The following is a 15,126-nucleotide window of genomic DNA, read 5'->3' on the forward strand; positions in this document are numbered from 1 at the left end:
CTGTCTACACCTCCAGTGGTCCTCTACACCTCCTCCAGTGCTCCTCTACACCTCCTCCAGTGCTCCTCTACACCTCCTCCAGTGTTGTCTACACCTCCTCCAGTGCTCATCTACACCTCCAGTGCTCCTCTACACTCCAGTGCTCCTCTACACCTCCTCCAGTGCTGTCTACACCTCCTCCAGTGCTCCTCTACACCTCCAGTGCTGTCTACACCTCCTCCAGTGCTCCTCTACACTCCAGTGCTCCTCTACACCTCCTCCAGTGCTGTCTACACCTCCTCCAGTGCTGTCTACACCTCCAGTGCTCCTCTACACCTCCTCCAGTGCTGTCTACACCTCCAGTGCTCCTCTACACCTCCTCCAGTGCTCCTCTACACCTCCTCCAGTGCTGTCTACACCTCCAGTGCTCCTCTACACCTCCTCCAGTGCTGTCTACACCTCCTCCAGTGCTCCTCTACACCTCCTCTACACCTCCAGTGTTCCTCTACTATGTGTTCTGCAGCGGCACTGTGCCGCTCTGAGAATTTAAGAGCTGCCGCAAAAAAAGTCACCTAATTAAAAAGGTACAAAAAAAAGTGCCCTTCGGGAACAGCTGCCGTTAGTTCTTCTCCAGGTTTGATGTCAACAAATAATAGTAGGCTAACGTTGAAGGCGCAATCAAGGCTTTCACAGGAAATCACATTTGTGTTTATGTTTAAGTTTATTAGCAGATGCAACTTTTTGCAAAAACACGTAGCCTATGTTATATTTTAACCAAGTAACCAAATTAAACACGCCAGCGAGGTAGCTCGCCGCTACTTTTACTAATAGTCTACTCCCAGATTCATTCCATGCAGGATTTCGTTTTTGTTTGTTCTATATATACAGTCAATGCTCTCAAGCCCTGTGTTGCTAACATACCTAGGCTGTGAAATTAAGGTCTAGCCTACTGGTGAGTTTAATTGAATTGGAGTAATTGGATAAGCAACCATTTACATCTGGAAATAGTTATTTGTAATTCCTGTAGAGCTCACCAAAAACATAGAAATTATCATTACAAGGCACTTAGATTTTTTTCGGGTTGTTAGGCTTTTGAGCATTTATTTTAACAAATGACTTGGAAAACATAATTAATTTCATTCACATATCCTTATGCACAATGCACAACAAGTTAGCTTAAAACCGTGAGAATCACGGCCTTAAAGTGACAGGCACTCAATTCCACCTGCACAGCACCAATACAGTGTAATGACATGAAAGAGAGGTCTATATAGTTCATACATTCTAAATAGTATTAGTTTAGCTCACAGGTGAGATGTGGCCTATGATTAAGCTTTATTTTTTTGTAATTAATTGTAAATAATAATTTTCTGTGTTGTACGTTGTGCCATTTCATTTGTGTTTCATTTCAATTTCTAATAATAATGTAAGTAATAATTACTAATAATGTAAATGAAAAAGGTGAAAGAAAAACATGAATAATCCTGTCCAGTTCAAGTACTGCAATAAGCATGCTTTGCATGGATGCAATATAACATCTGAAAATAGTCTTCAATGTGTCTTTACCTAGTTATATATATGTATTCTATATTTTGTACTTCTTTTAAAACATCAACACCAACATCAGTACCATAATCTGGGTGTTTGTCCTTTTCTCTGATTGGAGGTGACCTCCTGACTTCTGTGTTCTCTCCTTCATCGTCATCATCGTCATCATCATCCCCATACTAAGAACCGAGGAAATGGAGAAAGGAGAACATTGAACCAAATCACATGACAGAGTAAAGAACATCATCCCCATACTAAGAACCGAGGAAATGGAGAAAGGAGAACATTGAACCAAATCACATGACAGAGTAAAGAACATCATCCCCATACTAAGAACCGGGGAAATGGAGAAAGGAGAACATTGGGCCAAATCACATGACAGAGTAAAGAACATCATCCCCATACTAAGAACCGGGGAAATGGAGAAAGGAGAACATTGGGCCAAATCACATGACAGAGTAAAGAACATCATCCCCATACTAAGAACCGGGGAAATGGAGAAAGGAGAACATTGGGCCAAATCACATGACAGAGTAAAGAACATCATCCCCATACTAAGAACCGGGGAAATGGAGAAAGGAGAACATTGGGCCAAATCACATGACAGTAAAGAAAACCCAATTGGAACTGGATCCAACAGGGATCCAAAGGAATGTGTTTTTGCACCTTTGAAAAAGAGCCCAATTCCCTCCTGTCCGCCTCATCCTCTGACACCGCAGGGCAGTCCTCCACCTTCCCAGAATCCTCTTCTCTCTCATCCTCCTCTGCTTCGCTGTCCAGTTCCAGAGGTCTGGCATGCCTGCGCCTGCCCGCGGAGACTGCAAGGTCCTTCTGCCACGCGTCCGTAGACCCCTCCCTCACAGCCGCAGACTCCTCCCTCACATCCATAGACTCCTCCCTCACATCCGTAGACTCCTCCCTCATGTCCGCGCTCTCTGCAGTTATAGAATTTATTCATCTCATTATTGGATGCATTTACTACCATGTCATGTTTATGTACGTATACATAGCGAGAAAAGCCTTTTTACATTCAATTAGGCTATGTTTAGCCTAATTGAATGACTTGATGATGGATAAAGCATTTTCAGACCTGTCAACCTTGAACAAAATTCTTGAGTACTACCTCAAACCAGGAAAAAACATGCTCACGTTCATGTTTCATGTGTGCAGCCAAAAACAGACCAAACCGACCAAACAACAAATGTTGACAATCTATTTTAAAACGAAGTCTAAGGCAGGTGGTTAGTAACATGTCCTTGGCAACAGAACGAGCAAGTGAATGGTTGTGGATAAGGAGAAGTTACATTTCCTGGGGCGTAAGCTAAGGTAAGCTAACTGACTCATTTGTTTGTGTTTGTGACGGACCGTGCCTGGGTCAATGGTGGTTGGTTGGTGGTTTTTAGGGTTATGGTTCAGTCCGCATCAACAGGACGGACCAACCTAACCAACCAAGACCACGCCTAGGTTTGTTAAAGAGTATTTTGGATATATATTGGATATTTCAATGTGGTAATATGGTGGCAGCATGGAGGGGAGTGTCTCCAGGACGCCGGTTTCACTGTTAAGCCTTCATGAGGTGTCGTGGGCCTAACTTAACGAAAAATCAGTGAATGAGGGTGCCCACTTGATAACCCCAATGACATGCTACATACTAGATAGATAGATAGATAGATAGATAGATACTTTATTGATCCCTTAAGATAAATTCAATACTGTATACTGCTGTTAGATCATGGGCCATTTGTCTTGTGTTTGTGACCATTGGTTGGCAGATTGGTGGTTAGCGTGCTTTTTTTAAGTTAATTTGGGCAGGGGCTTCTGAATGCGTTCTTACCTTGGATTTTGGCACAAGGGATTATAACACCTATTCGTGCGTATTAATGTAACTCCAGACTATGGGAAATCGAACCCCCCCCCCTCCGGATTTAGCGACTAGTTTGCAGGTATGTGTACTGCTGAACCAACCCCCGAGATCTAGCGACTAGTTTGCAGGTATGTTTACTGCTGAACCCCCCCCCCAGATCTAGCGACTAGTTTGCAGGTATGTGTACTGCTGATCCCCCCCCCCCAGATCTAGCGACTAGTTTGCAGGTATGTGTACTGCTGAACCCCCCAACCCCCCCCCCCAGATCTAGCGACTAGTTTGCAGGTATGTGTACTGCTGAACCCCCCAACCCCCCCCCCCCAGATCTAGCGACTAGTTTGCAGGTATGTGTACTGCTGATCCCCCCCCCCCCCAGATCTAGCGACTAGTTTGCAGGTATGTGTACTGCTGAACTCATCACCAAACACACAGATTGTTTACACTGACCTGGCTCCGCCTCCTCTTCCTCTGACTGCGACGGACAGGTCCGTTTGGTTTGAGGCTCTGAGGTCACTCCTGAGCGCTCCTTCCTCTTCACCTGAACAGGTGTCACCAAAATCACAAGCGTCATTTCCGTCATCACCGTCATCACCGTCACTACCATTCCTACCATCAACATCTCATCATTTGATACCATCAACATCTCATCATTTGATACCATCAACATCTCATCATTTGATACCATCAACATCTCATCATTTGATACCATCAACATCTCATCATTTGATACCATCAACATCTCATCATTTGATACCGATACCATCATCATCTCATCATTTGATACCATCATCATCTGATGCCACAGATATATCATCATCATCATCATCATCATCATCATCACAATCATCATCCTCCTGAGGATGAGGAGGAAGATGATGAAGAGGAGGAGGATTAAGAGGAGGATGAGGACTAGGATGATGAGGAGGATCATCATGATCATCGTCATCCTCCTCATCACCCTAGTCTTCATCCTCCTCTTAATCCTCCTACTCCTGATCATCATCTTCCTCATAATCTTCCTCATCATCTTCCTCATTTGATCTTGACTTTCTCTGCATACTGTTCATATGTTTCAGCAAAAGGCACTAGTAGGATTTTAACAAGTTATAAATTATAAAAATGCTTTTAATAATGTTATGCAATACTGATTTATATTAATTAATTGTATTGAATAATTTGTGTTTATTTTGATTTTGATCAAATTAAGTAGATAAAGTATTCCTGAAGTGCCTGTGCATTAGTACCTTAAAAGAGGGCAGTCGCAACGCCCCCAGACCCAGTACTACGCCCAGAGCCACAACGTCCTGTCTGGCTACAGCATCCTCTCTGGTCACGGCATCCTCTCTGGAGGACACAGGAGGTTTCGCCACTGGAGCAGAAGCCTGTGTGTGTGCATGTGTGTGTGTGTGTGTGTGTGTGTGTGTGTGTGTGTGTATGTGTGTGTGTGTGTGCATGTGTGTGTGTGTGTGTGTGTGTGTGTGTGTGTGTGTGAAAAGCAAGATAAAGTCAGAAGCTGTTTGAAGGAGAAGGAAAACAGATGCAGCATGTGGCTCGTCTGCATCTGAGTCTGAGGAGATCAGCTGGTTTCAGTTGCAAGAAAAGCCACACAGACCTGAACAGACCCGAACATTGAAGCTGCCTTGACTTACTACTACCACTACTATCACTACTACTACTACTACTACTACCACTACTACCACTACTACTACTACCACTACTACTACTGCTACTACTACCACCACTACTACTACTACTACCACTACTACTACCACTACTACTACTACTACTACCACTACCACTACCACTACTACTACTGCTACCACTACTACTACCACTACTACTACCACTACTACCACTACTACTACCACTACTACTACCACTACTACCACTACTACTACTACTACTACCACTACTACTACCACTACTACTACCACTACTACTACTACCACTACTGCTACTACTACTACCACTACTACTATTACTACTGCTGCTACTACTACTACTACCACTACTACCACTACTACTACTACTGCTACCACTACTACTACCACTACTACTACCACTACTACTACTACCACTACTGCTACTACTACTACCACTACTACTACTACTATTACTACTGCTGCTACTACTACTACTACCACTACAACTACCACTACTACTACCAATACTACCACTGCTACTACTACTACTATTACTACTACTGCTACTACTACTATTAGTGCTGCTGCTTCCAATAATACTATATTTCCACTTCATCTATTACTACTAATAATAATGAATTAGAATGATAACATACATGTGCACATAATATGAAAATACAATATAAAGTGTGTTTGGACCTTTGTGCACTTGTCCTTCTCCTCCCACCACAGGTCGAAGGCCTGGAAGGCGACGCCCTCCACCATCCTGCGGAGGATGTCCTTCCTCACGATGGCCCTCAGCTCGGCCGCCACCTTGGCCAACACGCTCTCCACGGTGGCCTGGTGCCGGAGCTGCAGGGGGGGCACGTAACCCGGGGGGGGCACCGAGGGGTCAAACCGGGGCAGGAAGGGCAGCGGGGGCCAGGGGGGCCGCAGAGGAGCAGGGGGTGGGGGGCATCGGGGGAGTTGGGTCAGGTGGGTGGAGGGGTTTGTGGCAGTTTGTGGAGGTGGAGCGACAACCGTGAATGGAGGAGGGAATGGGGGAGGAAGGAGAGGAGGAGGAGGACGAAGAGGGGGAGGAAGGAGAGGAGGAGGATGACGAAGAGGGGGAGGGAGGGCACAGGGGCGGCACGGGGCGGAGCTCGGCCCGCTAGTGATGCGGGTCGGGATGGGGTTGCCGTGCCACCTGGACTGCCTCTTGCGTGGTTCTGTCTGCCCCTCCACCACCTCCGCCTGTGGGCATGGGGGCGCAGGTACGGGTGGCAGGAGGGGGCGAGAGATGCCGGGCACCCCAAGAGGAACAGGGGGCAAGAGAGGAGGGGGGGCAGCAGGGGGGGGCATGTTAGGGGGTAACAGAGTGTAGGGTGGTAGAGGGGGGGGGTAATGGGTGAAAAGCATGGGCACAGGGGGCGGGGGCATTCGGAACAGAGGGGGCACATTACCCACAATGCTCTTGGGCATCTGTGTGCTGGCAGCCATTGGTTCAGTAGGGCCATGTCCATTACTAGAGACTTGCACACATTCTGTTGAGGTAGGTTTCACACCTGTGATTGTATGAGGGGTTGCGCTGAGTCCAGGTTCCCACTCTGCTGAGCTGAGCTTGGGTGTACTGGGGTAAGAACTGCACACTGATGCTGTCAAATGAGCCGTCTCTCCTACCTCACCCTCACCCTCCTCAAAAACAGGAAGTGGAGTCGGGCTGACATCCTCCAAGCAGGAGTCTCTCCAGCAGTGCGGAACTGAGGGGGAGGGTGGAGGGGGAGACTGCACCCCAGAGTGGGAGGGTGAAGAGGGCACCAAGGGCAGCCCCGACATCTGCTTGCTCGAGAGGAGCATCTCAATGCGGGAGTCCAGGCTGGCATCATGCTCTTGATCAGGGGTAGGAGAACAAGGAGAGGGGCAGGTATGTGGGGTAGGAGAACAAGGAGAGGGGCAGGTTTGTGGGGCAGGCGACCCAGGATAAAGGCATTTCTCTGGATCTGGAAGCGGAGGTGAACGACATGGCTCTGGTGCCGCTGGGTAAGAGCCTTCCACCTGCCCTGTGGCCGCAGCAGGGCCACCCAGAGAGGGGCAGGTATGTGGGGTAGGAGAACAAGGAGAGGGGCAGGTTTGTGGGGTAGGAGAACAAGGAGAGGGGCGGGTATGTGTGTGCCCTGTGGCAGCAGCAGGGCCTCCCAGAGCTCCACCCACTTCCCCCGTCTCTGCCACCGCCGCACAGAGCACAACGCCTGCACTCGGAGACGCAAACCCGCACAGAGGAAGTTCATCAAGTGACTTGCTGTTCTCTTGGCCAGCAGCCCGACGGGTCTGAGAGGAGTGTGACCCTGTGGACACACCAGCGTGCCGCGTATCGATCTGACCCAAAGAGCCATCGGGCTTGTCCGTGCTGCAGCCGCCTCTGCTGACGGGAGCTAGAGCGACACCTGCTGGTGACTCAGCAGACGGCAGCAGCCGCAGCGGAGGCTGGACCCGAGGCTGGACCCGAGGCTCCAGTGTGATGGGCCCCGTCAGCACCTTCAGAGCAGCGCTAGAGCTCCACCTGCTGGACGCCCCAGGCCGGTGCGCATAGTGATGCTCCACCCGGCGGTTGTACGCGTCCTGGTGCTTGAGGCTCCTGTGTCCTCGGCCCCCACCCTGAGGGGGCGCACCGGCTCCGGTTACCAGCCTGACGGGGTAGCGGGGGCCCTGGTGGACACTGCCGAGGGTTGGGGCGGGGGCGGCGAGCAGCCGCAGGGTGCGGAGGGACAGCTGAGGGCTGCGGGACACGGCCCTGGACACGGGATACGGAGCGCAGGTCCAGGACAGGTCCTGGGACTTGGGGGTGTCCCTCTGCGTCAGGTGGGGGGGGTGGAAGGGCAGCAGGTCGGGTGGCGGTGGGGGGGTGCGGGGCACGCCGTGCGGCTGGGGGGACGTACTCGGCGTGTCCAGGGACAGAGGCGTCTGCCACACACTGCTGGGCGTGTCCTGGTGCATGCTGGAGTAGGCGGTGTCCAGGGAGAGTGGCGTGGAGGCATCCAATGAGGCACAGAGGTCTAAGGGGGAGGACCTGAATTCCAGCCTCCTCATTGGCTCGCCAACCTGATGGGGAAGGAGCAGTGGGAGGAGTTATTTTCTTTATGTTGACTAACAAACATTGTTGTTTAATGAAGGAGTAGCTCACATGAAGTGATGTAGCTTGAGCACATAATTCAAGCAAGTAATATGCAGTAGCTATAATAATATAATAGTAGACAGAAGTTCAGTCAAACTTCAGCATTCAACAGAGTAAAACCTAATAGACGACACAAAGAAGTAAATAGATTGATAATTTCATAAAGACGACTAGACAGGGTTATCAGTCTCATATAGCATGAGATGGGAATTTGACATAAGGTCGTCCGAACTACAAATCTCCAGATAGCCAACACTGAGCACTGATCTGGTGTTAGCGGGGCCCCGTAGGGTGCACTGGTCTGCTGTTAGCGAGGCTACATAGAGGGCACTGGTCAAGTGTTAGCGGGCTATGTTACATAGGGGGCACTGGTCTGGTGTTAGCGGGGCTACATAGAGGACACTGGTCTGCTGTTAGCGAGGCTACGTAGGGGGCACTGGTCTGGTGTTAGCGGGGCTACATAGAGGACACTGGTCTGCTGTTAGCGAGGCTACGTAGGGGGCACTGGTCTGGTGTTAGCGAGGCTACGTAGGGGGCACTGGTCTGCTGTTAGCGAGGCTACGTTACGTAGGGGGCACTGGTCTGGTGTTAGTGGGGCTACGTTACGTAGGGGGCACTGGTCTGGTGTTAGCGAGGCTACGTTATGTATGGGGCACTGGTCTGCTGTTAGTGAGGCTACGTAGGGGGCACTGGTCTGCTGTAAGTGAGGCTACGTTATGTATGGGGCACTGGTCTGGTGTTAGCGGGGCTACGTAGAGGGCACTGGTCTGGTGTTAGCGGGGCTACGTAGGGGGCTTCACCATGAGGTCGTCGGGGAGGCAGAGGGCAGACGAGGCCTCCAGAGCCTCCGGACCCACAGGCACCGTTTGAGGGGTGTAGCCACCACCCAGGATGAACTGCACGTAGCGCATCTGATTTTCCCCTGAGAGAGACATGGACATACACAGACATTACAGAACATTACAGAACTGGACATACACAAAACATTACAGAACATTACAGAACTGGAGATACACAAAACATTACAGAACATTACAGAACTGGAGATACACAGAACATTACAGAACATTACAGAACTGGAGATACACAGAACATTACAGAACATTACAGAACTGGAGATACACAAAACATTACAGAACATTACAGAACTGGAGATACACAGAACATTACAGAACTGGAGATACACAAAACATTACAGAACATTACAGAACTGGAGATACACAGAACATTACAGAACATTACAGAACTGGAGATACACAGAACATTACAGAACATTACAGAACTGGAGATACACAAAACATTACAGAACATTACAGAACTGGAGATACACAGAACATTACAGAACTGGAGATACACAAAACATTACAGAACATTACAGAACTGGAGATACACAAAACATTACAGAACATTACAGAACATTACAGACAGGCTGATTCATGCTTCCGCATCAACTCCACGCTGTAGCTACGCTGTCGCTCCTACGGCGTTCCTTTCCTACGGCGTTCCTTTCCTACGGTGATCCTTTCAGTTCTGCGTCGGGGTTGCTTTGCATCGTGGTGCATTTCACAGCCATAATGCTAGGGGGTGTGTGGTTTCAAAGTTCGGTGTCGCCTGCGTCGCTCACTATTTTATAGTCTATGGTCGCTCACCATTGAAACGGTACTCAGAATTGACCTCTCCAGAATAAGTCCCGCCTCCGTAACTTCCGTATCCATCCAACTTCCGGGCGTGGATTGTCTATGAGAAATAACATGGCGTTTCGAAATATCATACCGGTAAAACATCTGTAGGTAGCAAAGTTGAAAAAGCTGGTGGGCAGATTGGCCTACACACTTCTGCCATATAGTTTCCACTGGATTTTTTGATTGTCGGTGCCGTTTAAGTAGTATACTATAGACTATACTACTTAAACGGCACCGAAAATCAAAAAATCCAGTGGAAACTAGATGGCAGAAGTGTGTAGGTCAATCTGCCCAGCAGCTTTTTTTAATTTGTCACCTACAGAGTTTGACAGGTACGATCTTTCAAAACGCCATGTTATTTCCCATAGACAATCCACGCCCGGAAGTTGGATGGATACGGAAGTTAGGAGGCGGGATATATTCTGGAGAAGTCTATGGCAAACGTGCTAAAATATTCAAATTCATATAAAATTAATTTACTTTTTACAAAAACTTTCTTGCTTAGATTTTGTAAAAAGTTTCGAGAAATAGACGCAGTAAAATCCATTGAAATTATGTTATTGTAACCAGAAAATAAGTCTGAGGTTATTTGCAAGGTGTTTGCCAGCCAGTTTATGTTATGTTAGCAAGCAAACTTAAGCACAACTGTCCACAAAGAACTGCTTGCTGGCAAAGTACTAATTTCAAAACGGTACTGACATATAGACACTTTACAAACGGATAACCCCTTCATTGTAACCAAAATATTTCTGAGTTTATTTGCAAAGCTGTCAGTGAACTAGCATGTTGCTACTACCACAGCAGGCTGCTTATGTCAGTGAACTAGCATGTTGCTACTACCACAGCAGGCTGCTTATGTCAGTGAACTAGCATGTTGCTACAGTAACTCCCCACAGTAGGCTGCTTGAAAACACCGGCTATCAACACACAGGACGAGTTGACCAATCACAGCCCTTGCGGTCTGCGTAGCCTCGACGCAAAGTTACAATTGTTTGGCGGTCGAGCTATGGCGGAGGGGTTGGAGAGGGGCTCGCGGGTCTGTGTGTGTGTGTGTGTGTGTGTGTGTGTGTGTGTGTGTGTGTATGTGAGGAGGCTCGCGGCGACGCAGAGGGCTCTGCGGGGAAACGCCGTCAATTTGACGCAGAAGCATGAATCAGCCTTGAGGGAGACATCGCGATACACAGAACATTATAGAACTGCCATGTTCTTCCCAGAGGAGGGAGCTTGACAAGAAAAGAGTGGAATCAAAAAAGATAGCAAAATCTGTCCATCAGAGAACATTATACTCTATATGAAAACATTTGTCTATGTGGTGTGCGTGTGTGTGTGTGTGTGTGTGTGCGTGTGTGTGTCTGTGTGGTGTGTGTGTGTGTGTGTGTGTGTGTGGTGTGTGTGTGTGTGTGTGTGGTGTGTGTGTGTGTGTGTGTGTGTGTGATGCAATGCAACTCCTAACATACACATTGGGAAATATTATATCAACACATTAACGCTAAGCTAGCATATCAACACATTAACGCTGTGCTAGCATATCAACACATTAACGCTGTGCTAGCATATCAACACATTAACGCTGAGCTAGCATAACTGAATCTTACCTTTGGGGTCAAGCTGGACGTGGATGATGTTGCCCATGACGGAGGTGTTATGTAAACCCTTAACGGCTTCCTTGGCTGCCTTCACAGCTGAAAAGGTGACCCTGGCCACTCCCAGGTGCTTCCTACTGTTGGGACTGTAGCAGATCTCTACCTGCTGCACCGCTCCATACTTCTGACACATGTCAGTCAAGAAGGCCTCACTCACGTTGTCATTCAGCCTTGCAAAAGTGACCTCTTTGGGAGGTCCCACGTAATATTCGTCAGCCTGAATATATAATAATAATAACACAATGTAATACATACACAATAATATATTAATAACACAATGTAATACATACACAATAATATAATAATAATAATAATAATAATAATAATAATAATAATAATAACACAATGTAATAAAATAATGTGACACAATAATACAGAAGAGTCAGTCATTATCAGTCATTCCTCTTCGTTGCTGTGGCCGTTTATGATCCAATCAGCAACATATCAGAAACACTAACAGTATATATATATATATATATACTGTTGTCCTGAACACTTCTGAACACACTTCTGCTGCTCTTGCATAACTTGCACCACTATGCCACTTGCATACTTAGGTCAAACAAAACTACATCAGCCATTTATTGGCCTGACTTTTGCACTATTATATTGACTGTCTACTGTATGCACAATTGCACAATTTCTACCAAATTTTGCTGCTCTTATTTCTTCATTGTATGTGCCTTCTTATTTTTACTTTTTATATTGTTTACTTGAATGTTGTTTGTCTGTGGACCTAATTGGTAAAATATGTCTTGTCTCCACCGTGGGATAGTAGGAAACACAATTTCGATCTCTTTGTATGTCTTGACATGTGAAGAAATTGACAATAAAGCAGACTTTGACTTTGACTTTGACTTTGATATACACGTATATATATATAGGCTTTGCTAACAAATGCTTAGGCTAACACATTGCAATTATTTTCCGAAAACTTTTTTTCTCCAAAGTGTCTTAGTGATGAGAGACGTAAACAGCCAATCAAGGAACAAACACAAAAACAAAAGTTACATAAAGATGTTTCACTAAATGTCAGTTCTAAAGTTACACAAACATATTTCTTGGTAGATCGTGTCATGTTTTGTTCTAAAGTTACAAAACATATTTCTTAGTAGATCCTGTTTGGTTATACGTAATGCCATTATACTGCATATGAGTTTCAGGTGTGTTTTCAGGCCTCACGTGAAACTGTGGGACTGGAAGATCTGCCCGGTGGAGTTTAGTCCAGAGACGGCGTATTCGTGGGTCTCTGACCGCATCCACAGGAAACAGCCCTGAGTTCTAATGATCACAGACAGACAGAACAGTCCTGAGTTCTAATGATCACAGACAGAACATCCCTGAGTTCTAATGATTACAGACAGACATCACATTTCAGAACGGCCCTGAGTTCTAATGATTACAGACAGACAGAACAGCCCTGAGTTCTAATGATTACAGACAGACATCACATTTCAGAACGGCCCTGAGTTCTAATGATTACAGACAGACAACACATTTCAGAATATTAACTAGACCCCTCTATGTCCACCTCTGTAGTCCAAATAGTAAAACAACTACAGTGCCTACAGTGGGGAGGCCCAATCACAACGCAGAGCCAAATCACCTACAGTGGGGAGGCCCAATCACAACGCAGAGCCAAATACCACCGGTCACATCTACAGGGGGGAGGCCCAATCACAACGCAGAGCCAAATACCACGGTCACACCTACAGTGGGGAGGCCCAATCACAACGCAGAGCCAAATACCACCGGTCACACCTACAGGGGGGAGACCCTGAACCGGCTACACTCTCCATCCTGTATGCACATCCTGGCTACACCTGCCTGTACATTGGTCTCCATCCTGGCTACACCTGCCTGTACATTGGTCTCCATCCTGGCTACACCTGCCTGTACATTGGTCTCCATCCTGACTACACCTGCCTGTATGCACATCGTTTTTGTTACCAAAATAACCTGTTGCATCACTGCAACTGTATCCACATTATGAAAAGTCTAGGGGTGACATCGCTGTGCATAGCCACTTCTTTCGTAGAATAGAGGAGTTACAGTGGAGTATAGACCTACTATGGACCTATTCTACTAGAGTGAACTGGGTTAAAGAGTCTGTTCCTGTTTTAATCAAAGAAAACCAAACACGTGTGCAGTGTGCCAACTTACCGGCGAGCTGAAATACTGTCCATCGTAACGATAAAGCTTTGGTAGGCCGTCAGTCAAAGCAGGGTCAGTAATCAATTTACAATTCCTCCAGCCGAGAACACGATCTTCCCCTGGTCTCCGACTTGTTCCGCTTACTTCGAAGCAACAGTAACGAGAAATGGTCAATATAAGACAAACAAAAAATATTCTGAACAATTGTGTATACAAATAGTAGGCCTAGGTAATATTATTCTTTACACAAACTTGTATTGTTATAACCTTGTAATCAGTGAAACCCTGTAGCGAATAAAGTAAAAACAGGAAAAGAATAGGCCTAGGCTACGCCTTTACCGTTATCTTCATAATGGTAGTTCCTGTCTTCGCTCTCGTACATCGTTTGTTCTCCAGAAACTGTTATACAAATTCATCCTATATTTCGGTCGGATAGCCTATTAGACGTTGATAAACTAGCCTACATATAGGCTGCTCTAATAATGAAGCCTGTTGCACAGGTAAAATACCTGCCCTTCCTATTCATATCTACATTGTGTGTCTCGAATGATCTTAGGATGTGGCTTGCATCAAAACACCTCTCGCATACAGGTGTTGTCAACCTCACCTGTTCGCTTCTATCGCACTTTCGTCACGACACAGCCATGATATTAATTTTAAAATGGGTCACGGATTGAAACAGGATCATTTAGTGGTGCTTCTCGTTAAATGTGTTCGCTGATTATTGAAAATATTTTTTCATGAACATATACTTCGGTTTTTGCTAATTTGAAAGCGATTAACAGAAACAGCCGGAATAAAATTGTCGGGAGATCCCAGTGAACTCCCCACAGGACTATGCTATCGCCCAGGGAATTCTGTTGATGTGAGCTAACCCTGAGCGCCAAAACAGGCTACAATCTCATATTTCATTCAGCGTTAGGGCTTTTAAAGAAAGACTCTGGTAGTAAAAAACGGTAGCCTATATCATGCTTAAATCTGTCAGACAGGCAGTGAAATAGTTGATAGAATCCCACACCCATTAGCCTAACTAAAGTCAACATGAAAGACGTTTATGAATAGAAGTTAAAATAATAAACATATTCATAAAATATTTGTTTATTAGGCCATAAAAGACTAACATTTTGTAATGCACATAATGCACTGATGCTGCTACAGTTGATAGCCTAGGCTATAGACACATATTGTTTTACTTTAGTAGGCTAAACACACTAATAGTTAGATTAAATATCGTGAAAGATTGCGTTCACATGGAGAGATCTGAAATTCACTAGGCAGTGGGGCTGCGGTTATTGATTTTCTGCTGGGCATACTACTGCAGATGAATACTTCAAACGATATGTTTATTGTAGGCTTTTTTGTAAATGTTATTAATTTGACCTTTGTTTGTAGGCTAGATAGCCTGGGGCCTGTACTACGAAGCGGGGTTTCTGGCTTATCTGGGTAACTTCGAGAGTAACTT

At 46.3% G+C, this 15,126-nt stretch overlaps 1 protein-coding gene across 1 annotated transcript in view; it reads right to left on the reverse strand.

The window, feature by feature from the left end:
* The window catches only part of LOC143106409 (histone-lysine N-methyltransferase SETD1B-A-like), a 34,158-nt gene extending 19,924 nt beyond the window's left edge, over positions 1 to 14,234 (reverse strand). The window contains exons 1-10 of the mRNA XM_076270683.1: positions 14,004 to 14,234; positions 13,674 to 13,807; positions 12,693 to 12,791; positions 11,463 to 11,727; positions 8,986 to 9,107; positions 5,734 to 8,112; positions 4,636 to 4,773; positions 3,839 to 3,929; positions 2,194 to 2,462; positions 1,610 to 1,706 (exon numbers count right to left, since the gene is read on the reverse strand). Coding sequence (XP_076126798.1) covers positions 1,610 to 1,706; positions 2,194 to 2,462; positions 3,839 to 3,929; positions 4,636 to 4,773; positions 5,734 to 8,112; positions 8,986 to 9,107; positions 11,463 to 11,727; positions 12,693 to 12,791; positions 13,674 to 13,807; positions 14,004 to 14,046 — 3,637 coding nt within the window. The 5' untranslated portion in view covers positions 14,047 to 14,234. The remainder of the gene's footprint in view (positions 1 to 1,609; positions 1,707 to 2,193; positions 2,463 to 3,838; positions 3,930 to 4,635; positions 4,774 to 5,733; positions 8,113 to 8,985; positions 9,108 to 11,462; positions 11,728 to 12,692; positions 12,792 to 13,673; positions 13,808 to 14,003) is intronic.
* Between the last annotated feature and the right edge of the window lie 892 nt (positions 14,235 to 15,126).

The sequence above is a fragment of the Alosa pseudoharengus genome, unplaced genomic scaffold (assembly GCF_046254945.1).
Source record: "Alosa pseudoharengus isolate Yale_2024_CS ecotype anadromous, Long Island Sound unplaced genomic scaffold, YU_APseudo_1.1 YU_APseudo_1.1_scf_6, whole genome shotgun sequence".
Lineage (NCBI taxonomy): Eukaryota > Metazoa > Chordata > Actinopteri > Clupeiformes > Clupeidae > Alosa > Alosa pseudoharengus.